Raw genomic sequence first — 25,362 nt, forward strand, 5'->3', positions numbered from 1 at the left:
AGCTAACTTACTATTTATTTGTGAAAGGCATGGTTAAAGAAAACAACAGATACTTTAAGTCAGGGATGTGAATAATAAATAAGCAAAGAACAGATCTTTGCTTAGTGTCTCAGAATGTATACCTACCTTATGGTTAAAATACTTTTCAAACTTCAGTCTTGCTAATTCTACACACTGGGACCAATTTCTAGGTCTTCTGCTAAGTAGCTTAATAGCTTGAAAACAACCTTCTAAACTCTGTCCATTTTGCAATTTCTAGAAGAAGAGGAAAATAGAAAATAAAACACTTTCCAATTACAAGCATAAGCACATTCCAAAAGTATGAGTCAAGCCCAAAGATGGAGTCACAGGTTTAGTATTTTAATTTTACCCCCCCCCCCACTTTTTTTTGCCTCAATTCCACATCTCTCATTCTTTCATTTTTCCATTATGAGTAGAATAGGAGCAGACAGCAAATGAAATTTCAGATTTGGTGTTTCTTAATTCACAACACACCTTCATGTTTTCCTATGTGTAAGATACTAAGTACCCAAGAGGTCTTTAGTATATGGAGTCCTAGGAATAGTAGTTAGTACAAACTGGACCTTTTAAATTGTATATGATAAAAAAATGCAAGGCAGCACCTTATTATGAGAACAATAAGATTAGTGTCCAGTCATGGATATTTTTACTTGAATTAACCTGAACTTTGTTCCCACAGAGTTTACCAACCCTTTGATTATCTGTTGCCCTATCAATAGTAACACTCTCATTAGGTTGAACAACAGAAACCACTGTTTGAAGGTCCAACAGTTCCATCAAACTAACAAAGGCTATCAGTGACACAATTCCAAGACTCCCGGTGACACTTCACTGTGATGAACTTTTTGACCACTCTTATTTCTGTAGGAAGGTTTTCTTATAATGACAAAATATAGGTCTGTAGTAAAAGGCATTGACCTTTACCTGTAAGACTTCTTCTGCAGAAGGATAGGCTTGCCAAAATTTGTTAAACAATGAAGGCTTGTGGGAAAAGGAACTTTCAAACTGTAAAGGAAAAAAAGTTACAAGTATATGTAGAAGTTATAATATTGCCTTTTCTTATTCAGAGAGGACAAGTTTATTAAGAACTTTTACCTTGTCTCTTGCCCACTGGATAGTATGTTCAATAGCAGCTGGAAAGGACTTCAGAGTACAAAATGGTATTTCCTCTTCTGGGGGGTCCCGCTATTGAAAAATAAAAATCCCATTATTATTTATTGCTGGGTACTTGTGTGGTGTGACATGTAAAATTTTACAACATTACTTCCTACTTTGGAAAGTGATTCAAGAATCCTTAATATATAAGTTCTCTGCATACTCCAGGTCTCTACATGAAGAAAAACATTTGAGAATCAAGCTTGGTGTTTTCCTAGAGGAAATGGGTATTAAATAAATGGGGAATGATTAAGGTGTCTCACTAGAAAAAGCACCACTAAAGATCTCCTTGTCTATTAGACGCTTTGTGTACAGCCTACTCAGCCAAAAATGACTCAATTATGTCTTTTTACTTAGAAATATCTATTTTAATTTGCTGATATATAAACTACCACTAACTTTTTATAATTCAAAGAGTGATACTATAAATAATATTGTATTGTGTTTTACAATGATTTTAAATTTAAAAAAATTAGAGAAATTTTAGCAGAAGTAGCAGAATTAAAGAATTCCCCACTGTGAAAATCTTCCCATGGGATTTTACATATCATCATTTCCCTTTTGTTTAATACAATAGATTAAACATGTTTAATCTATTGTATTATCATCATTACATGTACCAATGTACTTCATGAAAGAAAATGGGAAAACAGTGAACCCTAAGAATTAAAAAAATTTACTAACTCAAACATATTCCTTAAATCAAGGGACATTGATACTTATAAAAACCATATACCGAGCCGGGCGATGGTGGCGCACGCCTTTAATCCCAGCACTCGGGAGGCAGAGGCAGGCGGATCTCTGTGAGTTCGAGACCAGCCTGGTCTACAGAGCTAGTTCCAGGACAGGCTCCAAAGCCAAAGAGAAACCCTGTCTTGAAAAACCAAAAAAACAAAAAAACAAAAAAAAAAAAAACAAAAAAAACCCCATATACCTTGAATTTTTTTAACCTGAATTGTCCATTTTAAAATTTACAAAGCCTACAATTATTTCCTAGACCCAGAGTCTCAACTTGAGCAATATTGTAAAATCATTTATGGGGGTTAAAACTGCTACATTTTTCCATTACCTAAAATACATAGACATATACATACATACAGCTTGGTTTCACCACTGAAGAAATCTGAATTTTCCAGGTAGATTCTGGGAAAATTACCAGCTTTCACAAGTATTTCTAATAATGCAGAAATTCTTAATAAGGATAAACATTAGAAACGAATACATAGCTATTATACTTGTATTCTTCATTTCTTTACATGCCAGCCTGTATCTTATACACTAACACCAAAAGATCACTAAGTCTTTGGTGACAGTTCTATTATCAATACAAAAGTTAAATTGCTTCTAAAAGCTTTTTAAACTCTAGGGTTGTTAGAAAACTTAGAAGTTCTGAGAGATAGTGAAAAGATTATTACAGAAAGGTCAAATACTTGTGATGATTTCTAACAATTGGATTTAGGGACCAGACAGATCAGTTCACAGAAGGCTGGCTGTGTGAGCCTGAGGACCTACTTTGTTATTGAGCACCCATGAAAAAATGGGTGTGGAGGTATGTGCCTGTAACCCAGTATTGAGAGGCAAAGACTGGGGAGGGGGAGCTTGAGGGGATGGAAGGAGCTGGTAGCAATGGGGAATCCTTGGCACTTGCTCACTAGTCATCTGAGACAAATCTAGGCTTCCTGAGCTAAGTGAGAGGCCTTGTCTGAAAAAATAAGAGTACAATAGAGAACGATACCTGACATTAAACTCTGACCTTCACACAGGAGTCCCCTTGTACCCTTAAAACTTGGGTTCAACAGATTTAAAAATGAAGATGCACATATAACCTGACTGTCAGAGCTAAAACCAAGATTAATAAAGCAGAGTCAAATTTATTGGTTCCTCAATGAGGACAAAACTATGACATAAAAAGACAGACATTTATTGAATATACTGTCTTACGTGACTATTATAGGATTCAGTCAATTGAGGTACAATAATTTCAGTGTGTCCCTTTGTGCCCATTGTTCCAGAATCTAGGAGAGGCCGGAGATTTGCTAAGCAACGGCTGTTTGGAGACAAAATATGCAAAAACAAAGACGAAAGTGAGCAATAAATAGTAAAGAGAGGGTAGCTCCTGCTGTTTATTTAATATTCCACATGTTGATAACTTCTGAACGCTCTCTTGTAGGAAACAGAACATGGCCCACGTAACAGTTCTACTTCCTAGCTCTATTACACATATAAAACTTGCTGTTCAGCCTAGTAATTTTTGATTCTTTCTACTTACTAAATTCTGGAACTTTTAAACGTCTATTTCCACCTTAATTATTAACTATGTTATTCTATCTTCACTTACTTTCTATTTATTATTTATTTTCAGACTCTACATTCTACCTCATTGTATTTTCTCTGTCTTTATTCCAAACAAGATTAGCTAAATGCTTTCATTAGTCATGTTTTCCTTAAATTTTTTTTGTATATGGTCCCTCTAACACATAAACACCCAAAAACAAATGCAATTTCCCCCCTACTTCTTCTTTCTTCTGCTCAAGATTCACCTTTTCTCATTTCTCAACTGGTAAGCCTTGACGAATGCTCTAGTATCCTAACATTGTAGTCAAATAATGATTCATTCAACAACTGACTTTATAAATCACACTGAATGAAATCAGATGACTGGCACTGAAGATATAGTGGTGGAAAAGAAATGGTCTCTGCATGAAAGATTTAGTGAAGAAACAAACATTAAGTAAACACATATGTAAAAATAAAAAGTAAGTACCACAATGAAAAAGTATTAAGAAAGCAGATAACATCTGCTTTAAGAAAGATATTTAGACTAAAACTGAAAGATAAGGGAATAGCTTAAAGGAAAGAACAGGCAGGTACATTTGGGGGGAAGAATTCTGGAGGAAGAGAAATACAAATTCCTCATGCCAAAAAACAATTTAGTTCCTAAGGTAAAAAGGCCTTCCAAGACCCTACAGAAGGCATAGACAGCCAGAATAAGGAGAGCCAGGGAAGACTGGGCACATTAAACATGGGAGCAATGGCCAGGTGGTAGGTATTCTATGAAGAACATTTAGGTTGTTTTACCAATACTGAATTCTTCTAGATACACTAGGAAACCATCAGCATGCTTGAATTTGAGTAGTACTATTAGAGTGATATAAAAAAGAACCAGAAAATTTGGTAATTTTCCAAAAAGTGAGGGTGAAAAACAAAACTAAAAATGGAAAGTAGTTCTTTATGCACTTGAATCTCAAGAACATACCTGTCTACATATCTCCTGGCTTCCACATTATCTAGTGCTGTAATAATGATATCTTGCTTAGTGTAAAATTCATCACTGTATATAATCTCAGTGGCAGGACAAACTTTGTTCAGGTGTGCATCTATTTTTAATTGAGGATTTATTTTCAGAGTTGCTTCAGCAGCAGTATAGCTTTTAGGTTTCTAAACAAGTAACAAATAAAAACAGAAGGAATAAATGTTAAACAGAAAAGATGAACTATGACTGAATTTACATATACTAATCATTTGGAATATATATGAGGTGACAGCAAGGCAATGAAACTAGCTCAAATAATTTACACGGTAACAATCTAAACAACCTTCATTGTTTAGCATAGTATTTTAGAGTTTAAAAATACTCAAAAACTGCTATTTAAGTCTTAAAAACAATATTTTAAAAATTACAGTTTTATTAGCCATCACTGAATCATTGTGTTATTTCAGGGGGCATGAAGGTCCATTTTGAATACAGGCTCTGAATCTACATTCCTTTAGAGCAGCTTTTGAATTTGGGCATCTGATCTAATAATAATGGTCTTTTTGTCTCTTCTGGCTCTATGAAGCTAACATCTTTTATTTTTTACTGTACAATGTCAGAAGCTCTTAGAACTCAGGAAATTAATATAGAGGTCTTCATTGTTCACCTAGAGACAATGCACAAAATGAATTGTTTTAATCGACATTTTAATTCACAAGAGGCTCTATTGCCATGTCCTTTGTTTTTATATGCGTAAGAGGACATCAGGCTAACCATGATACTGGTGTGGTCACATCTGTTCAGAGCACGCCTAAACTTCATTTCCTAAGTAAGACTGACAATGAGTTGACAACACAAGGGAAAATATGTTTTTGATTAATGCATTTCTTTCTTTTCTATACTGTTTATTTGATACAGGGTTTCATCAAGTAACTGACTAGCCTCACTATGTAGACCGGGCTGGCTTGGAACTCAACGCCCTTGAGCGTACTGATTAAAGTAATGAGCTACCAAGCACTGCCTGTCTCTTTTCCTGATTTAAACATTTTAATCTTTGAAAAAACTAGTAGTCTTTTTACAAAAAAAGGGATGTTAAATAAAAATAGCACAGCAATTTAAAATTCTAACTCTTAAAACTTACCTGTTTTGTAACAAAAAGAAACAAGAAGTAGAGTTAAAATCTGTGCTTTCGAGCCTGAAATTAGAGGGCCTGTTTACGGAAACAGCCTGGCGACTACAAAAGTACTACACATGTTTTCCACTCAAATACTAACATCTAAAAATCAATGCAAAAGCCAACTTTATTATACATGAAAGGTAAATTTTTATTTTCTTCATTTTGTTCTTCCCAAAGGACATGTCGTTCTTTCTCTTAGGAGTCTAACAAAGGACAACCATTATTTACTTATGAGAAGAAACATTAACAAACCTGTATGTGATGAGGACGAAACAGGAACTGTCTGTTTAGGTTGGATTTTTCTATCAAATCAGGATCTGTAACTGTAACCTTATATCAGAGAACAAAACAAATAAATCTGCTTTGCATTTCTCACTATGACTGGAACAGTACCCTCAAATTATTTTTTCTAGTAAAAGTCATTACAAAAGTAAAATTCTGAAGTTGCCAATAATATGCTATTATAGATTACCAATTAATATTTAGTCAATGAGCATAGTCCAACTAAGGCTAAATCTATAAACTATAAGGCCATTGAGTATTTTTTAAATTAATTTTTATGTCTGTGGCTACTTGCATTCTCAGAGCAGAGTCAACTAGCTGTCACATATCTTTTACTCTGCCCTTTCTGAAAGATAATTAAACACAGAAATGTAGGCTGACAGGCATTTTTTCCCTTTCATTATAAAACTAATCTCCATTACTGTTTTGCCTGCTTGTTACTCAGATGTCTCTTCTAGAAACCCTTCCTGCACACTGTCGACTTCACTATTATTAAATCTACTGAGTGTACAGAATCTATTTTGGAAAATTGTCAATGTTCCTTTTTGTTTTGTGTTCCTACTTTCCGTATCATTTTTAAAGATTTTTTTTAATGTAGATTTTTCTTTGTGATGGCTTTAAAAAAAAAATTTACACATTATTTATTTATTTATTTATGTGTGTGTGAGCACACATACACAAGCCACACTAGGGCACACATGTGAAGTGAGTCTGTGTACGTGTATGTTCATGTTGTATGGGTATGTATATGCCAGGGTGTATATGCAGAGGCCAAAGGATAACTTGTGGGAGTCAGTTCTCTCCTTCTACTATGTGGGTCCTTGGGATTAAAACCAGGTTGACAGGCTTGGTGACAGCATCTTTACTTCACGAGCCATCTCACCAGGCCAGGGTTTCATTTTTTAAAGTGTAAATCATCAATGGATACTGTTTGCTATGCAGAGTCTATGTGCTCTGGGTTTATAGGGACAGCTATGACTGAATGTTACACCTGTTTAAAAGACTGGAGAGTTCAACGGCCCTAAATTTTCTATAATAACATCTCTGCTTGAAATTTTACCCAATATAACATTGGATCCATATATGGTTATGGAACATGGTCTAAGACCATGTGAGTGATTTCTCTTTCTACTTGAAGTTTTAGACATCAAAGAGAACAAGAAAAAATGTATTTGGTGTTTAACTCAAGGTTTCATTTCTCCCTTGAGTCTAGGTACCTGGGGATTTCTCTTTCCATCTAGACTGCCTGTGAACACTTACAGTTTTGTTAAAGAAAGTCTGTGTTCAGAGTGACAGTGGCCTGCTGACATTACACACTTTATTTTGCTGTCTGATGTCAATAGATTTCTTCACTACAGCTCTCGTCCAGACCTTTACCTACTAAAAGCACTGTTACTGTTCATACAATTTAAACATTCAGGTGGGCCAGGCAGTGGTGGCACACGCCTTTAATCCCAGCACTCAGGAGGCAGAAGCAGGTGGATCTTTGTGAGTTCAAAGCCATCCTGAACTGTTAACACAAAGAAACCCTGTCTCGAAAAACAAAAACAAAAAACAAAACAAAAATTCAGGTGACCCACAAGTTTATAGTAAGGGGATTTTTTTCCTCCCCTCCCCTCCCCTCCCCCCTCCCCCTCCCTCCCTCCCTCCCTCCCTCCCTCCCTCCCTCCCTCCCACTTTCTTTCTTTCTTTCTTTCTTTCTTTCTTTCTTTCTTTCTTTCTTTCTTTCTTTCTTTCTTTCTTTCTTTCTTTCTATAAAATGACTTTTAAGCCAGTAGACTCTTGGTTTATGGAGCACAGTTTAGGAAATGCTAAGCATGGAAAATATAAATATGTACCTCTTATAGCTATGATAAAAACGAATTCCTTGTAAAACTAGAGTAAGACGAAATGTGAATTATCATCTACTTTTCAGTTACCTGTGTAGTGTCATTGTTATTTACCAAGTTAAATATACAAACTTCATAGTTACCAAGATAATATATGAAATCAGTAATGTAATTTTTTTATCTTAAAAGAAAAAACGACTACTAAAAAATATTTTAAATGCCATTTTTTTGCAATGAACTCAGTCTGAGGAATTTTAACTGTAAAATGCCAAAGTATCTACTATTCCCACTGTCTGAAACTCACCATTTAAACTATATTAGCTCTCTGCAACTTGCTAATGTCATCTCTCATGTTTAAATATTCTTAATATTTAACAACAGTATAACAAAATAATAACACGGTTTTCATTTTGCAAAGTTATGACAATAAACGTTGCTTTTTAATTTTGATCTGGATGGTGACTACAAAAGAAAAGATAGTCCATTTTCAGTTTCTGAGAATTTTAGAAAGAACAGAGAAACATAGAATTTGTCATTTAAAGTGACCAGAAGATAACTAAAATCTTCCAATTCTCAGTTTAATGATCTACTTGAAACACAGGCTGGAATTGTCAAAGACAGTTCAGAAAAGCACAACATCAGAAATACAAACGTGTAACTCTCAAAAGTCTTGTATCTTACCAATCCTTCCTCTCTGCTTGTACCAACACCCAGTAAGGCGAAATTTTTTAACATTTCGCAGCCTATGGCACCACATCCTACCTATTGAAGAGAGTAGAGTATAAATGTCAGACGATAAAACTATAGTGCCTACTCAACAGAGAACATTTTCAGTCAGTTTTCTTTTAAATGCTATTACAAGAAAAACTATTTTAAAAAATGACCATTTGTGATTCACTTGTGATAGATTGTACTTGTACAGGTTTCATAAGACCTTGTAAGTGTCTCAAAGGAAAAAAAAAGCACAAACAAAATAGGAGAATGTATTTATAATACTTCCTTTAAACAGAAAACACTGAACACAGAATTCATTTTTACACAGTATAAAAAACAATGGCAGAAACAAAACAACAAAACCCATCCAAACCCAGAATTACTCTATGAAAATTGTTTTTTACTTTTATATTTGTCAGTTTATCTGAAAGGTGAAGTTTAAGACAATTCTACTAAGAATTTTAAGTAAAACAGATATTTGAAACTGAATTACTATAAGAAGTTCCATCTACATGCAAAATCTCAACAGCAATTATTAATCTTTAAAATATTACTTTATAGAAATGATTGTTAAAATCGTTTTATTTTTAAGACTTGCCAAGAAAGTTATGGTCTTGAGAAAAATCTCTCTCACACTATTCTAAGACATTTTAAAAAGAGAATACAGGCTGGAGAGATGTTTCACCAGTTAAAGAGCACTGGCTGCTCTTCCAGAGGTCCTGAGTTCAATTTCCAGCAACCTCATGGTAGTTTACAACCATCTAAAATGAGATCTGGTGCCCTCTTCTGGCCTGCAGGCAATACATGCATGCAGAACAATGTATACTTAATAAATAAATAAATCTTTTTTTTTTTTATAAAAAGAAGAGAACACATTTGCTCATTTCTTAATTTAGTGAGGAAAAAACCCCCACATTTTAAAAATACTTCTAGAAAATCATTTAATGTTGAAAGCTATTATATTCAGATTTTATTTTGAAATGCATATTCCTTGGATTATGAATTGGCTAATGTTTTATGGAAAGGGCCAGAGAGTCAGTATCTTAAGCTCTGGGGGTTATATGACTTGTGAGTCACTCATTTAGAGCCAGTTGTTGACAGTAAACAGCAGCTGAACACACTTCTTATTCCCATTCTTATTCATACTTACTAGGAAGACACTCAGATTGTGAAGCTTCTGACATAATGTATCTCCAATGCAGGCTCGCAAGGCATCATATCTATCTCCTCTGGAGAAACATTTACCAAGAAAACAGGCACAAGAAATACAATTTATTAATTTTAATAACAATTTAGTATTGTGCTTTAAAGGAGAATATACTGCTAAGAGTTTCCTCCATCCCTTCTCACGTCTAACAAAGATCCAGAGGAAATGAATGACGCTAAGAGGAAAAGGTCGCTGCCAAAGAGAAGCCCCTCATTGGTGATACAAAGCCGACAACCCTGAGCCCAAACACACACAAACCACACTTAACTGCACTTAGCAGAATGTGTTTATATATTTATGCATATATATAAAGCAAATTAGAAAAAAGAGGCCATTAATTTGAGAGGTAATGAGGTGTAGTGACAGGGTCAGAGAGAGGACAAGGAGGAGGGAGTTGATGTAACTATATTTTAATTAATCCGTTTTACATAAAATTTTTTCCTTAATTCATGAGAAGAGCTACCTTCTTTGAAAGAGAAAAGACCCTACCAATATCGAAATGACTTAAGTAAAGATGACTTTAATTTATAATAGGGGATCCATTCTAAGATCATCAGTGGATTCCTGAAACTTTGGATTATACTGAGCCCTAAGCATACTAAATTTTATACTATACATAATTTATAAACTTATAACACCACACACTGTGGTAATATCTATAGGCCGAATACCAAAGAAAAATTAGCACATTTCTTTCCACTTCTTTGCAATGTTGTGGTTAGATTACTTCTTCTTTCTAAAATTATTTATTTATTTGGTTTTTACAAGGCAGGGTTTCTCTGTATATCCCTGGTTATCCTATTACTCACTGTGTAGACCAAGATGGCTCAAACTCACAGAGATCTGCCTGCCTATGCCTCCCAAATGCTAGGAATAAAGGTGTGCACCATGACCATGCCCAGCTAAAACTTATGTTTTAATTTAGTTTTGGCTTAGTTATTTTTAGTTGTGTTGAGACAGGGTCTTGCTTATGATGCCCAGGTTTGTCCTGAACTATGTGCATGGCCACTACTCCTGCTAGACTTACCAAATCTTTACAACCTCAATGTAAAGCTTTTTTGTTTTAATTAATATTTTTTCCTTTATTTTACATATGGACCCGTTTTCTCTCCTTCTTCTCCTTCCTCCCCTACTCACACCCCCCCCATCCACCCACTCCTTCTCTGTCTCCATTCAGAAGGGGGCAGGCCCTCCCATGGGCAGATCAAGTTGTAGTAGGACTGAGCTCCTCCCACTTTATAAAGGCTGGGCTTGGAAATCCAGCATGGGAACAGGGTCCCAAAAGCCAATTAAGTACCAGGGACAGGTCCTGATCTCACTGCTAGGAGCCTTACCAACAGACCAAGCTACATAAGTGTCACATACATACATGTAGAAGGCCTAGGTCGGAATAGAGCTATAGTAATAAAAACAGCTTGGTATTGGCATAAAAACACATGTGGTTGGATGGAATCACATCGAAGACATTGATATAAATCTACATCCTATGAACACCTGATTTTTGACAACGAAGCCAAAAACATATAATGGGAAAAAATAAGCATCTTCACCAAACAGTGCTAGCATAACTGGATATTAACATGTAGAAGAAGGGAAATAGATACATATCTATCTCCATGCACAAGACTCAAGTCCAAGTGGATCAAAGACCTCAACATAAGTCCAGTTACACTGAACCTGAGAGAAGAGAAAGTGGGAAGAAGCCTTGAATGCACTGGCGCAGGAGACCACTTTCTGAATAGGATAGCAGTAGAACAGACACTGAGATAACAATTAATAAATGGGACCTCCTGGAACTGAGAAGCTTCTATAATGCTAAGGGCACTGGCAATAAGACAAAAAACGGTAGCCTACAAAATGGGAAAAGATCCTCACCAACCCTATATCTGACAGAGGGCTGATCTCCAAAATACACAAAGAACTCAAAAAACTAGGTATCAAAATACCACATAATCCAATTAAAAAATGGGACACAGATCTAAACAGAGAAATGGCTAAAATACACTTAAAGAATTGTTTAATACTCTTAAATGAAAATCAAAAAAACTCTGAGATACCATCTTACACCTGTTTTTTGATTTCTTAGATTAAAAACATTGATTTTCTCCTATAAAGACTGCATGTTACTTTCTTCTCCTTGGTATATTATCACTGCCAGCACCATCACTACTGCATTTGAAGCACACCGTTCACTTCAAACAACCATAAAGCTTACTTTGAACATGAGAAACTCTGCTATCAACAGAGATAACATCTACAGGATTTATGGGCAGACAGAAGGATGAGTCATAGCCATCCTTAGTCATAGTGTGCATTATCACTCTATACCCTATATGCAATTTAAATTAATCAATAGTTATTTCTGCACTTTTCCATTTCTTAATTTTTGATATTTCACAGGTAACTAAAATATCAAGAAGTTAAACTGCATATAAAGAGGAACTATTGTATTCAAGAAAAAGAACTACTAAGACCATAATATTTAAAAAAGTTCTTAGCAGAGTCGATGGGAGGCATTTGGAGTTACTAACTCATTTAAACTGAAGGCAAACCTCTGAGAGATGTGGTTTTCTGGCATAATAAAATCTCTAAAGTTTTAACTGATTTTGAAAAAGACTTGTAGCCTCAAATGGAGAATGGTTTATATATAAAAAATGACATTTATCAATCTTTTACACTAATATAACATTTAAATGTTAATTATTCTCAGTGGATAAAATCTAAAACTCCTTATCACTATGGATCATGTATTAACAAATCATGACACTACTATAATATTTACCCACTAGGCAGAGAAGAAACAAGTCAAGAAGAAAAACATAAGGAGGAGAGACATCTAAGACAGACACATGTTTATGCAAAACTGCTGAATCTCTTGCTTCTTAAAGAGATACTAAGAAAAAAATTAGATTTTGAGCATTACCGTGGGAGGAACTCTTCACGAACAGGACTGTGTAGGGATTCGACAGTATCTGCGGCTTCAAGATACAACTGAGAGAGAAAGTAAAAAAAAAAAAAAAAAACTATGCATAAAACTTAAATCATTAAAAAAAAAATCCCTGCTTTTCTCTGATAGTTATTTAATCATGATAAGAGATAACAAAATGGCAATTCAATGTAAAATATTAGAAAAATGTTTATAATATATATTCTTAAAAAAACCCTGTGAAACCTGAAAGAACTGTTACAAAGTATGTAATTCAACTCATGTCACTCATCCATCCCAAGGGTAATTTGCTTTTTAATCTTCAGAGGAAGTTTTACCTCAAATTCTGTTTTTCGTAACTACAGAAAACCTCTGGAAGTCCTATTCAATTTTAGTTACATTTGAATAAGCAGTATGATTAGTTTGAGAAGAAAGTACCCACTCTGGACCTATTTTCCAACTGGATATATTTTATGTCATCTTTAACCACATACATAATTACAGAAAAAAGATCCAGGAAGACGGTTTCAACATTTTTAGTACAAAAAAGAATTTACTTCAATAACAATTAAAAGAATCCAGTCTTACTCATATTATAAACAACTCATTTTAAATTTAAACATAACCAAATGTTTACCTTTATAAAATAACTACATTAATAGCATAATTTATATTTCATATGATGTTAACTTCCACCAATCAACTTGTTATCTATTTAAAATAATTTAGTAGGAAAACGGTACGTGTGGGTGCAATGTTAAAAGCTCAAACAGAAAAGATCTGAAGAATGTGTGCAAAGTTTTTGCCAATCAGTTTCCTTCTGGTAACAGATGGAGTGTTTTTAGTGCTTGTGATTTTTTTTTTTTTTGGATTTTTCGAGACAGGGTTTCTCCGTAGCTTTTTGGTTCCCGTCCTGAAACTAGCTCTTGTAGACCAGGCTGGCCTCGAACTCACAGAGATCCGCCTGCCTCTGCCTCCCAAGTGCTGGGATTAAAGGCGTGCGCCACCACCACCTGGCTTGTGACTTTTTTTAATCTTACATGGCTCTTATATTTATACCATTCATACATCCTCCATCTTTAGGCGATATCAAAAATGAAGCCTAAAGGTTTGTGATGGCAAAATTTCTACAGAACAAGTTCAAGAGCCCAAGTGAATGAAAGAAAAACTATAGCATAGAAAACTTACTTTTATTTTATGTGATAGAAAATACATCTTAGAGAACAACTGGTTTATATCCCAACAGACAAAATATATTCACCTGGTAGTTCTGACTAAAGAATTAAGTTTTAGAATTTCAATTATGAAATTATGTTACTTTCCTTTTCTAATATATTTATACAACATTATAATTAACAATACGTTCATATTATGGATGGAAATACTCAACTTAAAATGTAAAGAAATAGGAAAAAAGTGAACTAACCCATTGGCACAAAGGAGAAAACTTCCCTGTCACAGCTTTTAATACTTCTTGGCTGGCAACACCCCCCACTGCCGCAGCAAGTGGGGGTAAACAGCCTTGAGCAGTCCACGAGAGCCAGTGCACAATGTCATGATTCACTTCAGGCTGAAACACAAACCACAGACCACAGCAATACAAACAGTATTCTCACGGTACCTGTGACTTCAATGACTAATTACCAATATTATTAGAACTTAACTTCAAACAAAACCCCCAAACGACTTGATTTCCTTCCTAAATAAAAATATCTTAACCTCATGATAAAAATACCAATTTTCATGTTGCCTTAAGAAGCTTTTTTATTTACTAGCCTCTATTCACTCTATTCGCTTTTCTGACTGTAGTCTATTCTACCATTTAGAGTAAAATGATTATCTACAATTTATAGTTTTTGCTAAAAGAACAGTCCTACAAAGCTAGCTACATAAAAAAATTGGAATTTTAAGTTTATAAAACTAAAGAAAAAACTTTAACCCAAAAAAGAATAAGAACAACCAACAACAACAACAAAAATGACAGAACAAAAACGATTTTAAAAAAGGTTTTCTATTTTCTCTTTTTGCTGTGTGTATATATAACCTTTACACACATATACATATCAGGTATACATCTAGAAACTAAAACTTTAGATTTGTGAGGAAACACTGAATTCTCATTTTGAACACTGCAGAACAGTAGGGAAGGGGAAATCCTCTTAAGAAGGTACCAAGTTATGACCTGTGCAGAAGGGACTCCTGTGGTTCTGAACTCGCTCCCTGGAACAATGGTTGAGAATCATCCTCAGAAAGGTCTTCTTCTGCTTCTTTTTCTTAAAATCAAGTTGGACTTTTTGTTGTTGTTTTTTGTTAATACATCTCTAAGCCCAAAGGTCTCCCCATCTACACTGGCTAGGCAAGCAACCCGAGAATCAGTATGATCCATGTCCTGTGATGGGAGGTCCACCTGCACTGCAGAAGGAAGCAGATGGCACAGCTGGGGAGCTGGGCATGAAGGATTCCTCTGCAAGTATTTCACCAGCACTGAAAGCTTCTGCCTGACTGCTCTCTACCCAATCTCAGAGCCCCAGAGACACTGTAGAAACAAAGCCACTGTTTGGGCATTTCTCACGGCTGTGCCTGTAGCAGGAAAGCACCTCTGATGTCAAACAAACAGTCAAATCTAACCAGAAAGTCCTAACTTCAGCTGAGAGAAACAGTGTGAGCACTGTGATTCCAGCCTTGTTGTACTACTCAGTATGAGCACGCAGAGACAAGAATTCAGGAAGCAGTAGTCAGAGAAGCACAGACTTTGTGAGAAGGGCAGGTCAGGACCAAGCTGAAGACAGCTTGTCCCAGTCTAATCTCCCTGGAGAGAAAAGAACTTACTACACTCTTTTTTTTTTTAATATTTATTTATTTATTACGTATACAATGTTCTGTCTGTGTGTATGCCTGCAGGGCAGAAGAGGGCACCAGACCTCATTACAGATGGTTGTGAGCCACCATGTGGTTGCTGGGAATTGAACTCAGGACCTTTGGAGGAGCAGGCAACGAACTTAACCGCTGAGCCATCTCTCCAGCCCCTTACTACACTCTTGTCCCCCACATCAAGCACACTGCAAAATGATAAGCCTGAGGCAATAAAAAGAAGCAACTCCACCTACTAACCCTTCAGCAAGAAAGAAACATCCTCCTCCGTTCTGTTGTTTTGTTTTAATTCATTATCTACTACACCAATACCTTCTATTTCCTATCATATCTTGCTTTCTATCTTTTCCTTTCTCTACCATCTTATTTCTTAATTTTTAATACTTTTACATCTTAACTCATCCTAATTCCTAAAGTATTTCCTGTCTTCTATTAGATGTGTAATTTGTATTCTAATTGACTTGTTTTAAAAACTTTATGCGTCTGGTTTGCTCTTGAATTGTTACTGGCATAACTATGGTCAGCTCTCCTTGAGCAGCAGTGAGGATTAAGAGTTCAAGAGAAGAATTCCCAGATACCATCATACAAAGCCAGAAAAAGACATATCTCCCAAGAGATGTACAAGTGAAATGTATAAACACAGAAATATGAACAGCAAGACAACCCAGTAACTGAAATCAAAGAAAATGAAGTGGTACTAGAAGTAACGCAGATAAGAGTTATAACACAGATGTTGTGGGATAATGTTTTTGTACACTGTGAAGATTTGTCACTTGTACTGGCTAATTAAAATGCTGATTGGCCAGTATCCAGGCAGGAATATATATGTATGTAGGCGGGGCACCAGACTAGGAGAATTCTGGGATGAGATGTAGTCACCAGCCAGATGCAAAGGAAGCAAGATGAGAATGCCTTACTGAGAAAAGGTATCATGTCACGTGGCTACACATAGATAAGAATAATGGGTTAATTTATGTTGTAAGAACTAGTTAGTAATAAGCCTGTGCGATAGGCCATATAGTTTATAATTAATAAAAGTCTCTGTGTGTTTGTTTGGGACTGAATGACTACAGGACCGGGACAGAAACTTTCACCTACACACATAAGTAATGCAGACCAGAAATTAACACAGTAGAAATCAAAATAATGACACGAAGAGTTGATTCTGTGGAAGGATAAACGGTTGACATACTGCCAAAATAACCAAAAGGAAGGAGGGGGAGGAAACTCAAATCACTACAACTAGAGAAGAAAACAGTGTGTTACACAGATAAAACTGAATTGCAGAGGAATAGGAAATACCTATAAAAAATATACTGACAATTTAAGAAATCTAGAAAAAATGAATACATTTCTAGATATCTATGACTTATCAAAATAGAACCAAGAGGATACAAAAGCAACTAAGTGGATATACAATGAGCAGACAGAGTGAAGCAGAAGTAAATGAGCATCCCAACAAAACAAAGCCCAGGAGCTGTTATACTGATGAGTTCCACAAGATTTTTAAGAAAACTATAACCTGCCAAATTATAAAACTTTTAGAAGAGCACAAAAGAACTTTGTGGCCTTGGTTAACATTCATGGTTGTGGAGGTAGTTCAGTGGCAGGTGCCTGCCTTGCATGATAAAGTCCTGGGATTGAAGTTGTAACTGCAAAACTCTAAAGTTTTTAGAAATAAATGGGCATAAACTATTAGAAAAAAGGATAAATAAGTAAAAGAGAATATTTATAGAATGTGTTTGAAAAAAGACTCAAAAGCTAAAAATTATAGAAACTCTAATCATTAAAAAATAAAATAATTAAAAATGTACAATAGTCATATAAAAATACGCATAAATTCACTGTTACTTTAGTGAAATGCAGATCAAATCTAGGCAATACATTTTCAAATAGTAACGCTGTTATATCAGAAAGGAAATACAGAGTTCTGAAGAGGTTGCTGCAATTGAAACTGAGCCAGATCTTGTGAGAAAGCAAAACTGTCTGTTTTGAGAACACACAGGGGTGGGCATAAAGTGTACCCTTTTATTTTCAGCAACCAGGAGGTAAGGAGGGGTGAATCTTTCTGAATTTGAGGATGGTGTACATACATTTGAGTTTTAGACCAGAGAGGGCTACAAAGTCTCAAAAAAGGGGCAATTTCTCATTTTAATCATCTTCTTTTACATGTATTACATGACTCTGTAATATCTTTCTAGGTATCTTAACAAGAGAAATGAAAATATTTGTCTATATAAAAATCTGTATGTATTTATAGGAGAAATTTTTAAAACAAATTTGTATTCACAGAACAAAACCAACACTATTATAAAATCAAAAGCAACAAATAAGAATTAAATGCCACACAGTATTCTAAAAACCTTATGAAACCAAGTTATGTAATGTCCACAACACCTTGCGAGTTAATCTAATTTTATAGATACACAAAGTAAAATAAATGAAGCAAAGAACTAGTTTTAATGACAGAGAATCAGTAGGCAGCACAGGGAGGTCTGAATGTAGGGAGATATTTACACAGAGAACATTTAAGCTATAAACAAAACTCAGTCAACCACAATTTTGTAAGTATTTACCCTCTCGTCCAGTGTCTCACTTATAGATATTGTTAGTTTCAACAGTTCATCTGAATCTTGCCGACATCTACAATTATAAAACAAAATACCTCAATTTCAATCTTGAATTGCCACCAATTCAAAACTAATCGTAAGATACATATATAAATAAGAAAGGGAAAATCTACTAGTATAAAATACAATGTGGCCGGGCGGTGGTGGCGCACGCCTTTAATCCCAGCACTTGGGAGGCAGAGGCAGGCGGATCTCTGTGAGTTCGAGACCAGCCTGGTCTACTAGAGCTAGTTCCACGATAGGCTCCAAAACCACAGAGAAACCCTGTCTCGAAAAACCAAAAAAAAAAAAAAAAAAAAAAAAAAAAAAATACTTAAAATACAATGTGTTTCAAGCTAACTTCAAAGTTACTCTCTTATGAATCTATTACTTCAAAACATGGTCCTCTAAGACAGCACATGAGATTTAGATTTAAACCTATAAGGCAAGAAACCTTTTGTAATTTCTGATTTAGGCTAGAAAATATTACCAGAGATTAACAGTTCAACATCAGCGGGTTTTGGTTTAAAAGTTATAGATTTTAAAGTCTTCAAATATAAAAAGCTCCCATGCAGTATGATAAGATTCTTACACCCTGATTTTTCCACTCCTACCAATAAGTGACCCTCAATGGTATGTTTACGCAGTTTTCATAAAAAAGAGAACAGTTACCTTAAACGAAAAGCATTACCTGATATTTGGCTTACGATTGTAGTTTTCCTGAAACTGGTCCAAGGCAAGCATAGCGGCATGAATCTGTAAAGGTGCCTATTTGAAACAGGAAAAATTGTCTAGCATTTGTTAAGTGCTATGGACTAGGGCAATTTTTTTCAAGTATTATTTACTTTCACCCTCACAATAAAAAGTATGTGATGAATGCCATAGAAAAGTTAAATAACTTGATTTCAAGAGTGTAAAGTACTTTAAGACATTTCCAAATGACTCGAGTTTACTAGGTGTTCACATGCAGCATTAGCTGAACAACAAAGGAAAACCTTTGTACAGCCAGGTGTGCTGACAGAAACCTTCAATCCCCGCACTCAGGACGCAGGTAAGAAAGCGGATCTCTTTAGCCTAGTCAGCACAGTGAGTTTCAGGGCAGCCGTGGCTATGTAGAGACCCTGCCTAAAAAAATCAAAACTAAAACCATTCCAAAAAGCATTTATATAAGAACACCTAATCTTTTCATATTAAGGGTTTATAAATTTGGAAACTGTTAATTTCTTACTTTAAAAAATTCAGATCGAGTGATATAAAGTGGAATGTAACATGTGTTTGAGGTTGTTTCTTCTTGCACCACATAAAACCCTGTGACCAGTGAAATGGCCTACCGCCAGGCCTGGCTGACCTGAGTTCAGTCTCTAATCAGGTGCTGTGCCACCCCGACTGCCCACCTCCCACCGCCCTTGCACACAAAATGAATAAATGTCTAAAAAACAGCATGGCTAAGAAAATCTTGTATTAACGCCCTACCCAGTACTAAATTGCTTTTTAATTATCAAAGTTGACAGGTCACTGAAGTACAACCTCATTTTATTCTAACATAATTTAATGATAGAAATTTAAAATCCCATCTACAACTCTACTACCTGCAAAGTAAATATTTACCTCAGGTTTGCTAAAATCTGCAATAAGGCACTTGGGATGTTTGATCTGCCTCTCCAGGGATTCCTAAGAGAAAAGAACAGTATTGTTTCACAGAAAATTGAGTAATTTATTTCACAAAATATGTCAGCATACTCACAGCAAAGCATCTTTCTCCGGGGCTGAATATGAGTGAGGCTGGACTGACACATTGTTCACTAATATCTTATTACTGCAGCAAAACCCGGCTGTTCTACATAGCGACTTCAGAAGAATTAGTGAAAATCTTTACAATTCCAATCTTTTAAAGAAACTTTTCTATTGACTCTTTGCAACTTTCACATCATGCACCCCAATTCTGTTTACCTCAGGGTTTCCCTATAGTCCCCCATATCCTCCCCTTGTTCCTGCCAGTCACCCATGCAAAAGAAAACAAAACACAGTAAACAAGTACAAACAAAACAAAACAACAACATAAATATCTCATTGCTTCTCCCTCTTTCCTGCCTCTCCAACACCTCTTCTTCTGTCCTGGTGGCCCTGGAGGCTTCAGTGTGCCCTATATTATATCTCTTTGTCCCATCAGCTTTACTGGCAAATGTTCATGCAATGTGTCACCAGTCTGGTTTAAGGCTTTGTTCTAATGTAAAAGCTACCATGTATTCTGATATCATCACGTAACTAAGACTAGTTATGCCTAGTAAGTCTTGGGTACGTATTCTGAGTTGCAATCCTTATGGGTGTAAGGTAAGAATACACAGGCAAAGAAATGAAAAAAATTGAAATTAACAATTTGATGCACAAAATTATTTAATTAGGAATAGAGCAACAGAAATTATACAGAAGCAAACCTGACTAGCTGCCCCTATTTTAATTGGCTTACTTTGATTTGAGCAAAGTCTTGAAGAAAAACAAACAAAATTAAAGAAGCTAAAACTTTCAGAAAGTGAAAAAGCTCCCTAAAGCCTTTAACATCACCACCATCAACAGCCTGGCAATTAAGACATGCTACACGTCACTGAGAGGCAGCATGCATGGTGCTCTGTCATTCTAAGAGACAAGAGTCTATACTCAAGTTAGCAGCTAATGATTTTCTTTCACTACAAATCATCAAGGGGATTATGCTAAATTTCAAACATAATACAGATTAAAACTGTAATGACATGAATTAACAATTGAGTAATAAAAGAATAACAATTTGAAAATACATTATCTTTTACTTCTATGATTAAACTCATTATTTAGGAAGGTATAGCTCCTTTCAGATATAACCACATACCTCAATCATATACAGAAGTTATTCTAGTTATAAAATTGTATAAGCTTATATATATATATATCTGCCTAATTCTGCAGCATAGAGGGCTACACATACTAAGGAAGTTTGTGAGTCACAGCCCTGCCTTTTTTCAATATGTGATTTTTATAGTACCAGTGTGTCCCTAAGTTGTTTATATTTTCAAGTTGGTTATAAATTTTAAAAAAAGAACAGTTTGTTTTTTAAGCTAATTTGAATTAAGTAAGCATTTTATTTTTTGTGTTGTTCTTTTTCTAAAACAAACAAACAAAAATACTTACAAAGCAAAATGTTTTAGGAGTCTTCACTTGCACAGCTATGCCTCCATGTAAATATGGATCCAGTTCTGTAGTATCACCAATGCTGAAGGAAAACGGTGACACCACTAGGGGAAAATAAACATTACACATGGGTATTTAAATTTTAAGATGTTTTATCACAAAGATATTATTCTCTATTTATAAAAGTAAGATTCTAAAACAAATCTTTTTTCTTTTTTACAGGGTTGGCAATTTGTTAGGGGTCATACCAAGTATTTCTTCCAATATGGGCTCCGGGACTTAAAAATATTTGAGGAAAACCAGAGAGTAAAGAAGTTTGAGGGCCGGGCAGTGGTGGCGCATGCCTTTAATCCCAGCACTCAGGAGGCAGAGGCAGGCGGATCTCTGTGAGTTCGAGGCCAGCCTGGTCTACAAGAGCTAGTTCCAGGACAGGAACCAAAAAGCTACGGAGAAACCCTGTCTCGAAAATTAATAAAAAAAAAAAAAAAAGTTTGAGGTTCTTACTATAAAATATTAAAATATATTAAAAATCTCTAGATCATGCTAATAAAAATTTTACTGGTACATGAACATACCGAAGGAAAAAACTGAGGATCTGAGAAATACATTCAAGTACACAGAAACAAAATAAAGTGGTAAATAAGGATAGAACCTTAAACCAGTGGAGAAAAATAGGATTATTTAATAAATCTTTAAGAAAGCAGACCACTAGAGAAAATATCCCAAGTGGCTAAGAATTTTAAATATTAAAAAGATGCCAACTTTAAAAATGTATATAAAAACACTGGAGAAAAATTACTTTTAGAACCAGGAGGAGGCTCTTTTTAAACACTCAAAATGTGGAAATCATGTTGTGATTAAAAAAAAAAAGAACAGATTGCATGAAAACAGAGCTTCCACAGCAGAGTCAAGAGACACTTATTATTAAAGAATAATGTTCATGATCAGCATTAAGATAAACTTTAATGTCAAGTAGTACTCCTACTTAGGCATTTATCTTTTGACTTTGCTGGGCAGCTTTACTTTCATGCAGTTTCCTTTTTTTTGTTTTTTTCTCGAGACAGGGTTTCTCTGTAACTTTGGAGCCTGGAACTAGCTCTGTAGACCAGGCTGGTCTTGAACTCAACCTGCCTCTGCCTCCCGAGCGCTGGGATTAAAGGCCTGCGCCACCACTGTCTGGCTGCAGTTTCCTTTTAAAGAGTCCTGGGAACTGTTAAGAAGACAGTCAGTGGCTCAGCAGGAAACTAGCAAAACATACGATTCACATTAAAGAGAAAGAAAACATTGCCAACCAAAGATCAAGATATTTAAACTCATTTATAATATGAAAATGCAAAAAGCTACAACACACAGGGACTTTCTGTGCAAGAAAGTGTAAGCAAACTTCCTACTGATACAGAATAAACCCGTGATGGATGGAGAACTATTGAGAGGAGGAATAGCCAAGGATGTGTGAAAACTTTACACTCTCAATCTACTTTGTTATTGGACCATTTAATAATCAAAAATTAACCTAAACAGTAAGTTCCTCTATACTTACCACATAAGTTTATAATACTTAAAAATATATGAGCAAGTGGCCAATAATAATACATTAAATAGAAAAGTAAGCAGACACCAAGCTTATTTCCTTTTTTTAATTTTTTTGAGAAGGGAAGAAATCTAAGGTGGTGTTCACCCAATCCTATTTTTAATGCATGTATACATATTTACACATATATTTATATATATAGTATATACACATATGCTGTTCTACAATAAACATGTATTACTTTTAGCAATTTAACATTTTTTGCATATAACAAAACTATCTTAAGGCAGTAAGTACCAAGTAACAAATGTAAAAATTTGAGCTTTTTAACAACAGCTCAATTAACAACTTTCACTCAAAAGTAATTTTTTTGGTTAAAAAAAGTGTTTTAAAGTAAAAAACTTTGCCTGGCAGTGGTGATGCACGTCTTTAATCCCAAAACTCAGAGAGGCAGATCTCTGTGTGTTAGAGGACAGCCAGGGCTACACAAAGAAATCCTGTCTTGAAAAACAAAAACAAAGAAACGAAAACCCCCACAAAACAAAATAAATAAAAAATAAAAACTTCATTCTTTGCTATCAGGCAACTTTTTCCTATATCTGCAGCTCCAAGAATCTGATCTTATCACAATGCAACACTACATGATCACCAATGTAAGCAAATATAAACCTAAATTATCAAGCTTCCTTAAACAGATACAAATTCATCATGTTCTGAACCTGCATTTAAGACAGATGTACTCAAACATCAAATTGAAAAGTTTGCTATCAGCAGGGTGAGCAGAGAGCCCATAGAGGAGAAAAAGGTTATCTGATAGCTTATTTCACAACTGGCTAATATTGAGAATACATAATTTCAACCACACAAAATAAAACAAAAAAACCTATAAAACTGTTACTCAATAAATGGGTCAATGAGCTAAACAGCTTTCAAGAAAAAAAATCAAAAATACGGCAATATATATTTTTAAACGTGTTCACCATTTTTAGTCATCAAGGAATTACGAATTAAAACAGAGTCACAAAACAAACAAACTAAAAGTGAAAGAAATGATGATAAATACTGGTGAGGATGTGGAGAAAGAGGACCCTTACTAAAGGGCCATTATGTCAACTGCTGCAACCACTCATGACTGCTATTTATCAAAATCTCTAAAGAGAAAACTGAGTCATCTTCCTTCAAATACATAAACACGACACAAGGTTAAGTTCCACGCTGTCTAGCACTGTCTTTATGTGTTAAACACAACTAAAGGTAGAACACAAATTATGTAGATTGACACCGATATGAATTATCTCAAGTGGGCCAGATAAAACGTCTGGCCATCTTTCCATTTAAACATGAATATTCTCTAAGCTCTGCTCTTAGTATCTTCTCTCTCCTTTGAGCAATAATCTCTAAGTCTGTCAAAAGGAAAAAGACAAGGAAAAAAAAGATTCCAAACTTGTTGGCTTATAAAACCACTCTTATTCAAGCCACGGAACACAGCACACTTTTGACAATCTTTTTCACTGACCAAATCCTACACGACTTTATACACTCCTAAAGGAGGTGGCTCAAGTAGGAGTCTTTGCTCACCTAGCATTTTTCATAATTGTCTTCTTAAATGTTAGTATTTAAAATTTCAACTTGTATATTCTCATAGTGTATTTCTTTACTTTCTTCCTTTTAATAATACCTCTGCTTAGCATATCTTCCCTTGTAAAATGATTTGAGGCTAAAAGATATGACTCATGTCCAAGGCGATGCGCTCCAAACACTGAGTAAAGTATGATTATAAATATGCTGAATAACTAAAAGGAAATTAATTACACACATTACTTACCAGTTATCTGTTGTACAGATCCATTTAAACCTGTCATTCCATTAATTTCTCGAAATGTTAGGAACTGTCCCGTCTCAAGCTTGTGAGGATGATTTTCAAGGCACGTGACAATGCCTGGATTAGCCTAAAAATCAGGGTACCATTGACAACCAAGTTTGTATATTTTATTACTATTTGCAAGTTTTTAAAAGTAATGGTCTATAAATATTAAAAGCAGCCTATACCTAACAATTTTATTAAAATCAATTACTATAATCATACTTGCGTTATGTTTGAAATGAAAATTTCCTTTGGTTCTTCTCCTGTTGTATCTGAAACTTCAAATTCCTCACCAAAATCACAAAACAACCTGGACCAAATTCCATGTACATCTGCACTAATAAACTGAAAAGAGAAAAATAAATTTGCTTATGTTAATAGGAAAAAACTTACCTCAATTATATTATGACATTTCATGATAACTTCATTTATAATGAAGTACATTCTCTGAAATGTAAAAATAATCATGTATACAATGAGTCATCTATAGATCAGTCTGGGAATTAAGAAATGTGGTATTTGGTGAGTGTTACCTGAGAAAAGTACAATCATTGTATCCCCATTGCTTACTCCAGGTTGTTTCAGAAACAAAAAATCTGGCTTGGTCATAAATTTCAAGTTCCAATACATAGGAAACAGTTATCTTGGTTTAATGGTCTATAATGAAATCTCATTATAGAATGAGACAGAAATGAGCATACACTTAACCAAAAGCATTAGTTAGTGGAAATAAGAAGTTAGTGTTAAGGTACAGAGGTCAA

The 25,362-nt window shown here is 34.9% G+C and overlaps 1 protein-coding gene across 1 annotated transcript in view; it reads right to left on the reverse strand.

Moving 5' to 3' along the window:
* Window positions 1-25,362, reverse strand: part of Uba6 (ubiquitin like modifier activating enzyme 6) — a 69,044-nt gene that overhangs the window by 27,609 nt on the left and 16,073 nt on the right. The window contains exons 8-23 of the mRNA XM_057771473.1: window positions 24,824-24,946; window positions 24,563-24,686; window positions 21,207-21,310; window positions 19,653-19,715; window positions 18,736-18,812; window positions 18,012-18,078; window positions 13,991-14,134; window positions 12,562-12,629; window positions 9,582-9,660; window positions 8,399-8,479; window positions 5,859-5,936; window positions 4,433-4,614; window positions 3,118-3,223; window positions 1,117-1,206; window positions 946-1,026; window positions 127-255 (exon numbers count right to left, since the gene is read on the reverse strand). Of these exons, the coding sequence (XP_057627456.1) occupies window positions 127-255; window positions 946-1,026; window positions 1,117-1,206; window positions 3,118-3,223; window positions 4,433-4,614; window positions 5,859-5,936; window positions 8,399-8,479; window positions 9,582-9,660; window positions 12,562-12,629; window positions 13,991-14,134; window positions 18,012-18,078; window positions 18,736-18,812; window positions 19,653-19,715; window positions 21,207-21,310; window positions 24,563-24,686; window positions 24,824-24,946 (1,596 nt within the window). The remainder of the gene's footprint in view (window positions 1-126; window positions 256-945; window positions 1,027-1,116; window positions 1,207-3,117; window positions 3,224-4,432; window positions 4,615-5,858; window positions 5,937-8,398; window positions 8,480-9,581; window positions 9,661-12,561; window positions 12,630-13,990; window positions 14,135-18,011; window positions 18,079-18,735; window positions 18,813-19,652; window positions 19,716-21,206; window positions 21,311-24,562; window positions 24,687-24,823; window positions 24,947-25,362) is intronic.

The sequence above is a fragment of the Chionomys nivalis genome, chromosome 6 (genome assembly GCF_950005125.1).
Source record: "Chionomys nivalis chromosome 6, mChiNiv1.1, whole genome shotgun sequence".
NCBI lineage: Eukaryota > Metazoa > Chordata > Mammalia > Rodentia > Cricetidae > Chionomys > Chionomys nivalis.